The 16934-nt window shown below is 40.9% G+C and overlaps 1 protein-coding gene across 5 annotated transcripts in view; it reads left to right on the top strand.

Moving 5' to 3' along the window:
• FAM13C (family with sequence similarity 13 member C) overlaps window positions 1–16934 on the top strand; it is a 162111-nt gene that overhangs the window by 97905 nt on the left and 47272 nt on the right. For all 5 annotated transcript variants that reach the window (XM_045437460.1, XM_045437461.1, XM_045437458.1 and 2 more), the window contains one exon: window positions 9725–9809. In XM_045437460.1, the coding sequence (XP_045293416.1) occupies window positions 9725–9809 (85 nt within the window). The remainder of the gene's footprint in view (window positions 1–9724; window positions 9810–16934) is intronic.

The following is a 16934-nucleotide window of genomic DNA, read 5'->3' as shown; positions in this document are numbered from 1 at the left end:
ATACTAGCTTTATAAGTGGTTGATCCACTTGCCTTTACCATTTCTGTATGTTTTCCTTTACCATTCAGATTTTCTCTTTCAAATATTTTCTTATTTCTAGTTATGACCTTTTCTTTTCTGCTTAAGGAAGTCCCTTTAATATTTCTTATAAAGACAGTTCAGTGGTGATGAACTCCTTTTTGCTCTTTATTTTCCCTTCAATTCTGAATGATAACCACGTCATATAGAGCGTCCTTGGTTGTAAGTTTTTTTTTTTCAGCACTTTGAATACATTGTGCCATTCCCTTTTGGCCTGAAAACCTTCTGATGAAAAATCAGCTGAAAACCTTTTGGGGGGATGGATTCCCTTATATTTAACAACTTGCTTTGTCTTGCTGCTTTTAAGATTCTCATTATTTTTTATTTTTGGCATTTTAATTTTAATGCGTTTTGGTGTGGATTTCTTTGGGTTCACATTTTTTGGAACTCTCTGTGCTTCTTGTACCTTGATGTCTGTTACTTTCCCCAGGCTAGGGAAATTTTCAGCGGTTATTTTTTTCAGATAAGTTTTCTGCCCCTCTCTCTCTCTGTCTCTCTCTGTCTCTCTTTTCATTCTGTAATCCCCATAATGATAACTTTAGTACCCTTGGTGTTGTCCCAGAGGTCCCTTAAGCTATCCTCATTTCTTTAAAATCTTTTTTCTTTCTGTGCTCTTCAGTTTGAGTGATTGCTACTACCCTGTCTATCACATCACTAATCAGTTTTCTTTATCCTCTAATCTGCTGTTTATTCCCTCCAGTATGTTTTTCATTCCTCTTATATTCTTCAGGTCTGTGACTTCTGTTTGGTACTTGCTTATATTCTTTATCTCTTTAGAGGTTGAAGTTCTCATTGGGTTCATCCATTCTTCTTCCAAGTTTGGTGAGCATCTTTGTGATCATTACTTTGAATTTTTATAATGTAGCTTACTTATCTACATTTTATTGTTTTTTTTTTCCTGAGGTTTTAGTTAGTTCTTTTATTTGGAACATGGTTCTCTGTTTTTCTATTTTGATTGACTCTCTGTGTCTGTTTCTATGTATTAGGGGAAACAGCTGTCTCTCCGAATATCGAAGGAGTGGCCTCATGTAGGAGATGAACCTTATCTTTCAACCTTGCCCTAGTCCTTGGTTGTCTCTAGAACTTTTGTGATTGTCTAAGCAGCCTCATTTATTCTTGGTAGGTCCCACTTTTTGAGAGTGTGCCAAGGCATGTAAGTGTCCCAAAGGGAGAAATCTCAGTCAACACCTAGTTTCAGGTGATTGGAAGCCAGATCCTCAGGCAGCAACTTTTAAAGTTTGCAAATATATATACTCATGAAGGACTGCAATTATAGTTTCCAGATAGGTCATCTGGAGGTGTCCCCTGAATGATGGTTGCAAAAATCAGAACTTCAGATGAGTGTATTCTTTTCTGGGAGGTACCAGCTTGTGTGGTAGCGAGGTCAAAGGAGAACACAATGATGGTGTTCCCACTTAGGTTCCTTGAGAACACTTCCATAGCCCCTAGATGTTTGGCAAACCTGAAGTCTATCCCTCATGCTGAATGTCAAGAATAAGTAAATATGCCTTTTTAGCAGAAAGACTGGGGGTGTCTTTCAGTCTGGGGTGGTAGTAGTCTGCCAAGAAACATTTCCAATTGTCATAGTCCTATGGAACTCAGGAATATAATCCTACTTATCCAGAAGAGTGAGGTTATCAAGGAGCGTTCCCTATATGGACTGTGCATGCCCACTGGCCTTAGTAAGGCAATGGGAGAACATGGGGCTGGAGTGTGCTGGCAGGCCATACCAGGACAGTGGGAGACTGCAGGGCAAAGGTTCATCTGCCAACTTTGGCAAAGCAGTGGGAAAATTCAGGGCTGGGGCACACATGCTTGCACTATCAAGTTAGAGGAAGAGTACAAAAGTGGCACCTGCCAGTGCCTCTTTCCCCACAGAGTCCTAATAGACTCCTGCACCTTCAGCAGATGGTTTAAGATTAGCCTTAAATACAGAGAACAATCTGAGGGTTGATGGGGGTGTGGGGGAGAGGGGAAAATGGGTGATGGACATTGAGGAGGGCACTTCCTGGGATGAGCACTGAATGTTGTATGTAAGCGATGAACCACAGGAATTTACCCCCAAAACCAAGAGCACACTTTACACACTGTATGTTAGCCAATTTGACAATAGATTATATTTTTAAAAAAGATTAGCAAAATGAATCTTCTTTACATGTAGTTTAGGCACTTTTCAAACTGCTGCTTCTGCTCAGGGTTAGTTAGTCTGCATATAAGGCCTCAAGTATCTCAGTTCTGTGCAGTCCCCTGGGTTTTATGGACATGAGTCCCACTGTTTTTCAACGTCAGATGTTTTGGGGGTTTGTATATCCACTGTAGGTTCCAGGGATGGGATGCCTGATGTAGGGCATGAAACCCTCCCCTCACTTCTCAGGGGGCTTTGTATTTGTGAGATTCCTCCTGATTGTGGATCACCATGCTGAGGGTGGGGTTTTTGGCAAGATTGTGTGTCTGCTTCTCCTATCCTTCTCAATGTAGCCTTTTTATTCTTTGTTGCATAATAGCTGTTCAGCTAGTTTTCAGGGGGTTTTTTTTCAGAGAAGATCATTACATATGTACCCATATAAATTTGGTACATCCACAGAAGCAGGGGAGTTCCGGATTTTCTTGCATTTTCGTTGTAGACATCCTATCTTACTGAGTTTATTTTTTAAACAGAATATTTTTCAGAGCTAAAAGAAATTAGAACAGAAATACCAGTAAGAATTAATGTATGGGTTACACAACACAGACTACACTTGTGGACTTCAGCCCTTGGGTTATAACTGATGTTTTGGAAAGTATGAATTTTTTTGGTGGGGGGAGGTAGCTATTCACTTTCATACTTGTCCTTTTAATAGGACCTTAATAGCTCCAAAGACAAAGTATTGAAATCCACACTATAAATTGAAAATGAGACACACTGTAGTTTTAGAAAATCAATGTCTTATCATCTAGAAAAGCTCAGAGTCCTGAATTAAAATGAGTTCATAAAACTGTATTATTCTCTTCCAAACATCTCATTTTCATATTTATTCACCAAGGTGAACATAGCAAGGACATCACAATGAGATGAAATGAAGTACAGGACTCCCCCTTCCCAGGTTGAAATCATCCATCTAAAAGGAAATTTGGTTTGGGTTATTGTGTGTTGTGGTGATGTTGTCCTTGTTTAAAAAGAAATCCTGGTAACATCAGACTATGACCTAGATCCTCCTGTCAACAAAGGGCCCCTAGAAGTGAATAGTTTTTTCCCTTGCATTGAATTTCTCCATAGGGGATTGTGGGGGTGATAGCTGATCATCTGGAGCTGAGCTGAGTTGTGTCATCCTTCATTTAGACCTGGCTGAAAAACGTGCTGGGATATAAGCAACACAGGCCCCAAAGAAATTAGCCAAAAGCCCAGTCTTTCTAGGGGCAGGGTCAATTTGGCATTTTCTTATAGACATTACTATTGGGGGAAGTCCCACTTCTTTGGCAGGAACATTCAGAGATCCGCAACAACAATTCAGGAGGCAACATTGCCTTTCTTCTGAGCACTTCATACTTTATGTGTCTTGGTATGTGTGTGGAGGTGGGGGCGGGGGCGGCAGAGTGGCAGCCATCAAGGGGAGTCCAGGGCAGGAGAATAATGAGGGTGTCAGAGGGCAAGGAGTCATGGAAAAGCTATTGTCCCAGGGACAGGGACTCAGGCAAGTGAGACAGCATTTTGAGTGAGCCAAATCCTGAGGGAATAGGAACTATATCTTTAAAGTATAGATCTTGGACCTCCTGTAATCTAAATGACCCTGTCCTGGACCACAGAATCTGAATCTCTGGGGTAGTCCCTGAGTGAATGCACATCTTCAGTAAATTCTCTAGTGATTTGTAATGATTTTAAATTTTCTGGACCAGGGCAACTGGGCAGCTTGAAATTGGTACTCAGAAGAGCCTAAAGAGTCCAGAAATCAAAATTAATATGCAATGGCAGTGTTTTTATTGGTTGGCTCCTGTGATACTCATTGTGCTAGGTATGGTAGTGAAAAATGGAAGCATATTGCCAGCCCATTTGGAGCTAGAAAGAGCCAATAAACAAGTAAGGAAATGAATGAATTTACATATTATATCAAGTGTTAGAAAGAAAATAAATGAGATGCTAACAGAGAAATTGAGGGGCTCTACTTAGGTAAGGTAATCAAAAATGGCTCAAGAAATTTATAGAAATTTGACTGTGAAGCAACTATAGCTAAATCAGGCCTGGGGAGGTGGGGTCAGGAAGCAAATGCAAAGAGGGGATATTGTGTGTGTGCCTATGTGTGTATGTGTGTGTGTTAGGGAGGTGGGCAATGGAGGAAATATGCATGGAAAACATTAAAATCATGGAAGAATAGTGGTAAGTAGAACTGAGGATGTTCAGAGACCCAGTTGTATCCCCAACTTTTAGCAAATTTCCAGTTTGATCTTCACATCACTATAGAGAATCTGTATATAGTTCTTAGATAAAGGGATGTGAGAGGACAACTAAATCTCTTCACAGAAATTAAAAGTAAGCTGTCCCTACTCTGCCACTGGTGAATTGCAGACAAAGGCACCTTAAAATAGTATTTAACTATCCAGCATGTGTGGGTGTTCTCCATTCCAACCAAACTAAAGAGAGATTTGGTAATTGCATAGGAGAGAAAAGTGAGTATAGTATTTTCTAAAACAAGTAGCATGTTTTCCATTATGTAAAAGAGAGAAATTAGCTTTTAGAAAGCCACACCTAGGTTTCACTGACTTGTCTTTGTTTTTTTTCATACCAGATGCAAGAGGTGGAAAAGAGAGGTAGTCATTTTTCTTTAGAGGATCCATCAGCCTTTGTTCAATTTTCCTGCAGATCCTAGAGACCCATTCATGCAGACTTGGAATATAAATATGGAAAAGTGCTAGCAGCCCACCCCTGAGGGATGGGCTGGGGGCAGCTTCACAGAGGGTGGGGGTCCTAGTGAGAGAAGGGTTTCATTGAGGTAGCACAAAGACACCAGGGATTTACTGCCCTTAATTTTTCTGTAGGGCAAAAGCATGTTCCTACATTAAAGATCACAAAGTCAAGGATAATCAGAGTGAAATAGGTGTTTACTCTTTCCTTGGGCTTATGGTTTCTTTCCTCCATCACCCTATGACAGTAGAAACTGACATTATTGTTTGATTTGTTTCCTTGTTTTATGGCTGTCTCCCCAGTAGAGAGGAAGCCTCATTAGGAAGGGTCTGATATCAGTCTCACCAGAGCCTAGTGCATCTCTCCGTGCATTTAAAGCTGCTAGAGCTTAGGAGCTGCATGTGTGGTGTGACATTTATGTACAAGTATGACCCTTGTTTGTGCAGTTTGAGTTGTCCATGGGCCTTCTCAAGGGTGGCTCTGTGGGACTCAGCCCTGATGGCTGGCCAGATGTCTTCTGTTGCCCACTGGAAGGACATGTGACAGTGGCATAGATTGTTCACAGGTAAAGTCCCCACTCTCATCCCTGTCCTGGGTTTCCTAGTCATCAGGACAGGTATTCCTTTATGGACCTGTTCCACACATGGTGTCCAAGTTCCCACTTTCTGTTGTTATGTTGGGGAGCAGCAGGTCATCTTCAGGTAAAGGGTCAGTTTGGGGGTGGGGAAGGGATATAGTTGATGACAGCTGGTCTGCAGAGTTTCTTCCATTCTGCTTTCTTATCCTCAGTTATAGCAGCTTATTTTTTCCCCTTCTACTTGTCCCTTGAGACCTTCATCTTCTCTCTCCTGTTTCATTTGTCACTTGTTTTCTCCTCCATTCCTTTAATCTTACACTTATCTGGTTTCTCAGAAAGGAATACATCAGCCATGCAGATTGATCTCCTTTGGCAAACTTAAGCAAGCAAGTCTTGATTTTGCTTCAGTATAAGTACAAGGGAGGAAGTGGGAGAGGAAGATGGATGACAACCCAGTTACCACTTCTAGCCACAATTGGGTCTCAGCATCATATCTCACTCCCTGTGGGAGTTCAGTAGCCTTTGAATGTGAATGTGAGCTGATAGTCCTATGCATTGAAATTCTTTGCTACTTACACTTTATTCAGTTCCAGAAACATTGTCTAAGCACCTACTTTGTGACATTCTGTGCACCATCCTCAGTATATGCATGTTTGCTTTCCTTTCCTTTAAAGTTGGAAAGGAGGGCACCTGGGTGGCTCAGTCTTGGTTAAGTGTCCGACTTGGGCTCAGGTCATGATTTCACAGTTCATGGGTCCGAGTCCCATGTTGGGCTCTGTGCTGATAGCTCACAGCCTGGAGCCTGCTTCAGATTCTGTGTTTCCCTCTCCCTCTGTCTCTCCCCATTCACATGCACTCTCTCTCTCCAAAATAAATAAACATTAAAAAAATTTTTTTAAATAAAGCTGGAAAGGAACTTAGAAGTCATCCAGTCTCAGAACCTTTATAGGCAGATGCAGACAGTAGGGCCCTGGGAGATGAAGTTATGAGTCAAGGCCTTAGAATTGGTATAGAGTTTGGCCTTGCACATGACAAGAGCTCTACCCAGCAGCCTCTGGGGTGTAGAGATAATTCATAATAAACCCAGTGTTCAGTCCTTGAGTGTTTACTATATGCTGGTGCTGTGCAAAGTGCATTTCATGTGTTCTTCCATTTAATTCTTACAACAGCTGTCATTGTTAGTGTTATTATTGCCTTTTTTTTTACAGATGAAGAAACCAAGGTTTAGAATAGCCCAGATGCTTGCCCAAAGTCAGATGAATAGGATGTAGCAGAGCTGACATGTCCTCCTCTGCTTTGTAGAATATACAAGAAAACATGGAATCTGCAAGAAGCTGCTGGTTCTACATCCTCCCTCTAAATGGAGGGGAGGAATTTCTTTCTTTCTTTCTTTCTTTCTTTCTTTCTTTCTTTCTTTCTCTTACCTTTATTTCTTTCTTCTTTCTTTCTCTTCACTTTTACTTTTTAAATTGTAGTAATATATATATATATATATATATATATATATATATATATATATATATAACATTTACCACTTTAACCATTTTCAAACATACAGTTCATTGGTATTAAGTACACTCACATTGTTGTGAAACTATCACCACCATCCATCTCCAGAACTTTATTCATCTTTCCTATCTGAGATTTTGTACCCATTAAACCTAACCTCCTTTCCCTCACCACCAACCCCTGGCAACCACCATTTTCTATTTCTATTAATTTTATTACCCTAGATATTGTCCTTTTGTGAATGTCTTATTTCACTTAGCAAAATGTCCTCAGGCTTCATGTTTGTTGTAACATGTGTCAGAATTTTCTTCCTTTTCAAGGCTAAATAATACTCCATTGTATGTATATCACATTTTATCAATTCATCTGTCAATGGATGCTTGGGTTGGTTCTACCTTGTATTAGTCTGCCAATACTCTGTTAAAGTTGCCATTAAAAAAAAAACTGGGTGGCTGAAACAACAAACGTTTATTTTCTCACAGTTCTGGAGGCTGAAAGTCAAGGTGCTGGCAGAGTTGGGTTTCTCCTGAAGCCTATCTCCTTGGCTGGCAAATAGCCACCTTCTCACGTGGCCTTTCCTCTGTGTGTGCATCCCTGGTGTCTCTTTCTCTCTGTAATTATAATTATACCAATCATATTGAATTTGGACTACACCCTTATACCTCATTTTACCCTTAAAATCTCCAAATACAGTTACATTGAGGTTAGGTCTTCAACATATAAATTTGGAGGAGACACAATTCATCCCATAATATACCTCTTGTCTATTGTAAATATTGTTATGAATATAGGTGTACAAATATCTGTTTGAGTCCCTGCTCTCAATCCTTTTAGGGTATATACACGGTCGCAGAATTGCTGGATCATATGGTAGTCCTTTTTTAATTTTTTGAGGAAATGTTATTCTGTTTTCTATAGCAGCTGTACCACTTTACATTCTCATGGTGTCATTTCTTAATCTTCAGAATAGTTTTGCTCTTTTTTAAAGGTTGTGCTCATTTCCAAGGTCCTTCAGTAGGAAGCTTGCCTGGAATTATTCTTTTTGCTTCCCAGGTGGTTGGAATTCTTTTCAGAAATTTGGTGTCCTTATTCCTCTATACCTCCTGTCAGTAACCTCAGGCTCTGACTTCCACACTCAGCTTCTGGGATAGCATCCCAGAAAGGAGGAGAGAGCAGTAAAAAAGTGATCTGGTCTCAGGTAGATGTCTCATCTGAACTGTGTGGTCTCAATCAGCAACCCCTGAGCACAAAGGAGGTTTGTACCTTCATCTCTGAGCACAGCACAGGAGGTATCTGGAGCCCACTTAGCAGTGAACAACTTTGAAAACACTGCTTTGGGCTCATATTTGCTCACATAAATAGCATGGATGAGGGTATGGGTGTGGGAGTGGGTATTGTATAAGGGGAGGAGTTCAGTGTGAGGAGATGTTGGGGGTAGGTGCTTATGTGAGGTAAGGTATAAGGGTGTATATGGGGGTAGGTGTGTGTGTGTGTGTGTACTGTATATAGGGTGTGAGGGTATGTGTGGGATAGGAATGGGGGTATGTAAATGGAGTAGGGTGTGATGGTTGGGTATGAAGGTGTATGGGGAATAGACTGTCGATAGAGTGTGTGTGTGTGTATGGGAGAGTCATAGTAGGCACAGGATCACTGGCTCCACTGCAGGTAGCCACCCCTGCCAGGAGCTCTGTGGGTGGAGGAGCTGCTGAGGCCTGCAGAACTTTCCTGTTGCAGGGGAGTGGCTCCTGGCCAAGGCCTCAGGCGTGACTCACTTTCACCTGGTCAGAGGAATCAATTTGCTGGGCATCTGCATCATGGCAGGATACATGCATCAGTCTGTATGACTCTATTCTTATTAAGAACCATGAGAGAAATTTAAAATGGGAAATGAAAGGGGTGGAGTAGGGTTTTTCTGGGAGCTCAGAAATTGCTTCTCCCTCAGTGGCTGGGTCACACTCAGTGACCAGGGCCCTCTGCCTTGCTTCTCCCACTCTGCTCCTGATAAAGGCAGTGATAGCCATTCCATGTGAGAGGAACAACTTCAGAAGACACACACACACACACACACACACACACACGCATGCATACCCCCCCCACACACACACACATACAGATGTAGATCAGGGAGCCCAGAAGCACCTCCCAGATGCTAGGCAGTCTCTGCAGCAGTAACTCTTTATGCACTGCAGTCTGCTGCAGTGTTCAGAGGTTAAGGGATGCTGGCTTTTATGAATGGTAGCCTGGGAGGGGCCTAATATCACTTGCTCCTGATGTCAGCACAATGAATGAAACACTTGCAAAGCGTAAAGCCTCAAGCACCCGGGAAGCAGATACCGTCTCAGATTGGTTCTCTTGGTGCAGCGTCTCTTGCTGACGAAATCACCAGTCCCGTGTGTGTCATATAAAGCCAAATACGTTAGGATTGAAATGAGGCAGAAACTGAGGTTGCATGTGGAATAATGTGTACCTGATTCTGGTACAATCAGCTCTCCCTGAAGCAGCTGTGGTTGAGATCCTCCTCCTGCCAGGCGCTGGAGGAAGGTGTTCTGCAGGAACTGCGGACTTACTGTTGTGTATTAGGCAGTTACTTAGCTAGCCTGATGTTCTGCTTTTGCTGGCAGAATTCCTTGCTCAAGCTCCAAGCCCTAGAAACCGATCTGTGCTCTGCATTTTTGACAAACCAGGAAGAAGCTGCTCAGGTGCATGGACTCAAGGACCCAGACCCAGTGTCGACCCAGAGTGTGCTTGCAGAAGGCGCAGATGTTGCAGGTAAGAGGCTGAGGTGGGGGAATGTCCGCACATGTACCATCAGGATAGTTCAGGCTCTTGCTGCTTTCTCCTAAACCTGGCCTCTTGTGGGAAACCATGCCTGGTGCAACAGAAAAGCTGAAGAGGAGCTTGAGTTGCAGTGGGGGAGCTGAGACGGTGCAGGAAGAATTAAGGTGTGTTCTGATACAGAGAATTCTCTCCAGCTGGGGGCCAAGCATCAGACTATGCATAAATAGTTGTCAGGTGAAAAACATCCACCACTACTCCTGGTCCTAATGAATGCCTGATTGGCCTCCTGTGACAAACAAGTAGAGTGCTTATTTTCTATCACTGCGTGTAGATAATCTGTACTGTCGATTGTCATGGTATTTTTGAGGTATTCAGGGATGGGATAGTTTTAACATTACTACTTCCTTTCTTCTATTACCTGCTTGTAAGATGATTCATCAACATAGGAAAGTGGAGGTGAGTGGTGTAGCTCATTCTGATCCTATATTGTCTTTTTTTGTCTCAATTTTTTTTTAGCATTAATGTCTGTGTTGAAAAGTCTCAAAATTGGTTCTCATTTGTCTGATAATTTCTCTGGTTTTAATCCCAGGAATGGTAGATTGACTAGTAAGCAGAAGGCAAACTAATGCTCCCTGAAAGATTTAGATAGAAAAGAAACACAAATTTATATGAGTAGAAATGAGAGCACAGCTTATCTTTTGTAACACAAATAGATCAGGGGTTTGTAAACTGGTTTCTAGATAGGTGGTAAAATTGGCTTAAGCGAGCTTGCTTCATGAGATGCCCTTTAGTTCCAAGAATTGAAGGAAGAGATTTAAGAAGGTAGAGTATTTCAGTATGATTATTAATAGTTCATTTAAAACATTACTGTTTAAAACAGATCCATATGGTCTAAGTAGGCAAAACTTCCAGTATTTATTAATTAAGAATATTAACAACTAAGCATATTAATAATAGTGGCCAATAATAAAGCTATTAATGGTAGCTACTGTTATTGAAGACTTTTGTGATCCAGGCACTGTTCTAAGTACTTTGTATATTTTATATTAAATCTTTAAACAAACCTGTGAAATAATACACTTCACAGTAAGGACACTGAGGCGAGGTGCAAACCTGCTGGTAAGTGATAAATAATTTCCTCATGGATGCAGGTGGCTAGTTGGGTGTCATTATTGTCTGGTGAGCTACCCTTGTTCTGTTGGCCATTGTGTTTGGATGGGAGGCAAGTAAAATGGGCAGAGCCCAATGTTGATCCAATTAGAGGTTTAAGTCAGATTATTAGACACACTCTTCTTCTTCTACCAACCCCAACAAACCACATACAAAACACATAAAGAAATCTTAAGCCAGATATAAATTAACTTTTGAGTTATTTGATGTTTTGTGTAGCTACACAAGTATCTGGCAGAATTGTACAATATTTGCATGTTGGATATGGATATATATATTTTTTTAATTTTACATGATGACTTTTAAGTGCATGTATTGTCTTATATTCTCCAAAGATCAGGAGTAGTTTTGCATTTTCTCATCCTGGATGGACAGGATTTGGACAACTTTATTAACACTCCTTGTGTAATGGAAATACATACTGAGTTCATGTAGGAATTGCCCATACAAAGGAACCATCAATACATTTCATGTTAAGTGTTAAATGGCAGAAATGGACAGAAGGTTCCTTACAAAGGAGACTTGTGGGTTGGGTACTGAATTTTCCAAAATGTAGGTGAAACTGAGATGTTCCAGAGCCCTTCCAAGAGAGTCTATGAAAAAGAGACGTTTTCACTGTGTGTGTACTAGTCAAGATTTCTCACAAGTTTTCAAAGATAAAACCCATCTTGATGTTTTTCACCTTTGTAGTCTTTGTGAATAAGGAGTCTCATTTAGCTAAAATGACTGCATGAAACTTGATATGGGGAAAGTGAAGAAGCTCTAGCCCTTATATTGAAACTTGTAATATTTATTTGACACCTTTCTTCTCTAACTTTCCAATAACCCTTTGACACAATCTGGAAACCACCTGCTAGATGTTTTTAGGGACCTAAAAATTCTCTTCATTTGGCAGGAATATTGCCAAATTGGCAAGCATTTAGACAAGGTTTTCACAGATTAATTTATGGGATCATTTAGTCTCATTGGCTTCCAAGATAAGTGTTTATAGGAAGGTCCTATATTTCTATTCCATGTGTCACTCAGAAGGAAGAAATGTTTGCTCATTTAGAGTCTTAGGCCCTGTGAAGGGATTTCTAGAGTGATCTTTGAACATCTTGAAGCTAGTTTTTATGTGTGTATAAATCTCTTTTGAGAGTGTGATCACATAATAGTACAAATGGCCATAAGTCTATAAAGGAATATAGTAATATAAAATTTTGTCCTTTTCCAAAGTCTAACATCTAGCCCTGAGCCTTACATGTATATAAATATTCAATTACTTATTTTTGATATCAATAATTGCTATAACAAAGACAAAGCCCAAGGGGTGATTTTTACAGGAATTTCTGGACATAATATGCTACCAGTTCACTATTAAAAACAAACATTTAGGGGCGCCTGGGTGGCGCAGTCGGTTAAGCGTCCGACTTCAGCCAGGTCATGATCTCGCGGTCCGTGAGTTCGAGCCCCGCGTCGGGCTCTGGGCTGATGGCTCAGAGCCTGGAGCCTGTTTCTGATTCTGTGTCTCCCTCTCTCTCTGCCCCTCCCCCCGTTCATGCTCTGTCTCTCTCTGTCCCAAAAAAAATAAATAAACGTTGAAAAAAAAATTAAAAACAAACATTTATAACTATAAATTGGTATGACATAAATAGGTTTCAAGCTTTCTTTAGACTCAATTAGGACCTGACCAGTAAAGTAAAACTTTTTCAGTAGGCATTTGATTTTTTTTTTTTTTAACGTTTATTTATTTTTGGGACAGAGAGAGACAGAGCATGAATGGGGGAGGGGCAGAGAGAGAGGGAGACACAGAATCGGAAACAGGCTCCAGGCTCTGAGCCATCAGCCCAGAGCCCGACGCGGGGCTCGAACTCACGGACCGCGAGATCGTGACCTGGCTGAAGTCGGACGCTTAACCGACTGCGCCACCCAGGCGCCCCTCAGTAGGCATTTGAAATGATGATCTTAGCAAAGCATTATACTCTCTACATCTTGAGATCAAAGTATTGGGTTTTAACTTGGGTTTATGTATTGCAAAGATCAGTCCTACCTAGTAAAATACCTGAAATGTGTCTCCACTCTGGCAATGCAATTATGAACTGCACTTGCAGCAAAAACACATTTCATGGTACCCCTGGAGGAGCACTGTGTTCTAAATAGTGTTTGTGAGACTTCCTGCACATCACAATTACCAGGAAGCTTTGCAAGCTTCTGCAAGGATTCTTTTTTTTTTTTTTTAATATATGAAATTTATTGTCAAATTGGTTTCCATACAACACCCAGTGCTCATCCCAAAAGGTGCCCTCCTCAATACCCATCACCCACCCTCCCCTCCCTCCCACCCCCCATCAACCCTCAGTTTGTTCTCAGTTTTTAACAGTCTCTTATGTTTTGGCTCTCTCCCACCCTAACCTCTTTTTTTTTTTTTTTTTCCTTCCCTTCCCCCATGGGTTTCTGTTAAGTTTCTTAGGATCCACATAAGAGTGAAACCATATGGTATCTGTCTTTCTCTGTATGGCTTATTTCACTTAGCATCACACTCTCCAGTTCCATCCACGTTGCTACAAAAGGCCATATTTCATTCTTTCTCATTGCCACGTAGTATTCCATTGTGTATATAAACCACAATTTCTTTATCCATTCATCAGTTGATGGACATTTAGGCTCTTTCCATCATTTGGCTATTGTTGAAAGTGCTGCTATAAACATTGGGGTACAAGTGCTCCTATGCATCAGTACTCCTGTATCCCTTGGTTAAATTCCTAGCAGTGCTATTGCTGGGTCATAGGGTAGGTCTATTTTTAATTTTCTGAGGAACCTCCACACTGCTTTCCAGAGCGGCTGCACCAATTTGCATTCCCACCAACAGGCTTCTGCAAGGATTCTTAGTCCTTATCTTTAGACAGTCTGGGGTAGAAGTCTTGTAATATTTATATTTCATAAACACTCCCAAATGGTGGGAACCATTATTTAAGTGTCTTGAATTATGAGAGAGAAGACCAGGTTCTCTCAGGTTCTCTTTGACTCTGCTTCACCTCAGTTTCATGGACAACATGGACTTACAACTCAGGGTCAGTGACCAGTTGGCTCAGTCATTTACTTCAGGAGGAGGAAGGTGCTTGAGCACCCAAGTCCTCAGGCTAGAAAAGGGTGGGATGGGATATGGACAAGGGACAGGGACATATTTGAGGGGTGTAGATGTAGAGGCTCTTAGAAAAAAATGACACCTGCTAGATAATTTCAAGACTGTACATAGGGTAACCAATTGTCATGGAATGTCCAATTTGCCCACGAATGTCCCAGTTTTATCATTAAAAGTCACACATGCTTGGAATTCTTAGTCCTAGGCAATCTGTGACAACTAGTCACCCTACCTGTAGGTTGCAAATTGCCTAATTTGATATGGAAACCCCGAAAGCACTTAGGCTCAAAAATCCGAACTGCATCAATAGCCTCTTACAGTTGAAGCAAATGCTTCCTCTGTTGCATTAGTAAGGATCTATTCTGGTGTTGTTGAACAGAAAATGGAATGAAAATTTCTTTTCAACTGCTTGTCATTTTCTAAGTTTGCAGAAGGACTGTTTGTTCCACATGACTAAGCATAGTAACCCCTGTTCTGTGTGACCACAGGTGATTGAATGGTTTGGAGTTTGTGGCAAAAGCTGTCACCAGTGATAACTAAAGACTTATTACTAGAAATAATAATGCCACAGCAGTTTCTAATTAATTCTTTTACTGTAAAATCTTGATTTTCAAATCTAACCATTTGGGTAAGAGCCTTGTTCCTAATGTTGATTATTAGAAAAAACTAATACAGGCTATGATTATTCCCATAAAGAATTCTTCATGGTTTGTAGGTCTTTTCCTGATGTTGAAGTTAAGATGGGGCAGAGTTAAAGAGGACCTGGCCTTCTCTCTCACATTTCAAGACACTGTCCACTTGACCAGAAGTTCCCAATTACTTGGGAGTGATTATTACACTTCCAGATGTCTGAGCTCTCTATCTTAAAAGGAAAAATTTAAATGTAGGTTGAAGCCTGAAAAATCTCCATGTTTGAAAATCTCCCCCTCGTAATTCTGAGGGGCAGGTAGATTTAGGAACACTTTCTAGAGCACAGTACTCCAGAGCTTCTCTAGAGAGTCCCATGCAATGCGTTCTTGCTGCAGGTGGAGTTTATAATTGGCCTTCTGGAAAAGGGGACATCTCAAGTATCCCACTAGGTGGGGCATCTACATAACTTGGTGTTTCATCCTATCTGGCAGTAGTCCAGACACTGTTTGAAAGTTGGTAAGAGGGGGTCCATTACTTCAACCTTGTAAGTGCACAGAATTCCAAATATTCTTTAGAAACTTTGTTTATTATGGGTCAATGTGTATGTATATGTATTATTTCTAAGTCCTTCCTGAGCCTTTTTATATTTTCAGTATGTACCACCTGTTGCTTTAACATTAAGAAACGGTTGGGGCGCCTGGGTGGCGCAGTCGGTTAAAGCGTCCGACTTCAGCCAGGTCACGATCTCGCGGTCCGTGAGTTCGAGCCCCACGTCAGGCTCTGGGCTGATGGCTCAGAGCCTGGAGCCTGTTTCCGATTCTGTGTCTCCCTCTCTCTCTGCCCCTCCCCCATTCATGCTCTGTCTCTCTCTGTCCCAAAAATAAATAAACGTTGAAAAAAAAAATTTAAAAAAAAAAAGAAATGGCTACCACTGTAGAAAGTAGTACTTCATCTTTTCAGTTTCTTTAAAGTAGTGGTTTTCAGTCAGGGTTGATTTTTTTTTTTTCATCTCTCTATCTTCCTCTCTCCCTACCTTGGGGATATTTGGCATTATCTAGGGACATTTTCAGTATCGCAGCTTGAAGGTGAGTGCCACATTTAATGAGTAGAGCCAAGGATGCTTCTGAACATCCTGCAATGTAAGGAACCCCCAGTGTCCACCCCACCACCCCAATAAAGAATTATCTGGTCCAAGATGTCAATAGTGCCAAGATTTAGAAACACCCTTTTAAAAGCTTTTAAATGCATACCATCAGTATTATTAACAGCACTAACAATGACATTTTCATTTGTGTCAGACATTGTTACATGAGTTTCCCTGTTTTATGTTCACAGTCCTGAATGAGGTAGGTGCCATTATTATCCCCAGATGGAAGATGAGGAAATAAGCTTGGAGAGTTAGTGTAACTTGCTGAGGGTCCCACAGCTACTGAGTGGTAGAGGTTGGGAGGAAATGGGAGGAAGGGAGGGTTTCCCAGTCAGACTCCATAGTTTAGTGCTTCACACTATACTATTAGCTATCCAGTCTAAATATTAAGTCCCCATGGTTCTAATATTCTAGAATTTGAAATTAAGCCCATAGCCAACCTATATACTCTATTAATGTGTTATGAAAGTCATATTTTCTTTATCCACTCCTGAGTTTGTTTTGTCAACCTGAAGGGACCTAGATTTATAGTTGAATAACCTGTTATAACCCCTCTTCACATATTTATTTCAGGTCCTATGATCTAAACCATCTCTAGAACCCTGTACCTTTCTTAATATGCATTTACCTGACCTGCATAATGTATTCCAGATGGAGTCAAATAGAATTTTATTTGTAGATATGATACCATTAGGGGAAATTGGCAACATGGACAAGGGATCCTTCTATTATTTCTTGTAACTACATGTGAAGCTACAATGATCTCAACAAAAAAATGAATTAATATCTAAAAAATATGGGCATGGGGGTGTTTTATTAATTACAAAATATTATGCTTGTTATATTGTTTTCCAAACTCTTCCTAGAGATGCATGTTCTTTTCTTGGCCTTTTTTGTCATAGAACTGTATTCCATTAGAGCTCCCAAAATTCCATTCCCTACCAAACTAATAGTTTAGTGCTTATTATTAAGAGTACATGGATTAGTTTTCTCCAGGTGCATTGCCTACTGGCCCACATTGAAGGTCGTCTGTCACTGTTGAGCTTCC

Source organism: Leopardus geoffroyi, chromosome D2 (genome assembly GCF_018350155.1).
Source record: "Leopardus geoffroyi isolate Oge1 chromosome D2, O.geoffroyi_Oge1_pat1.0, whole genome shotgun sequence".
Classification (NCBI taxonomy): domain Eukaryota; kingdom Metazoa; phylum Chordata; class Mammalia; order Carnivora; family Felidae; genus Leopardus; species Leopardus geoffroyi.
Note: the sequence above shows the minus strand (reverse complement) of the source record. Positions and strands in the feature narration are given on the sequence as shown.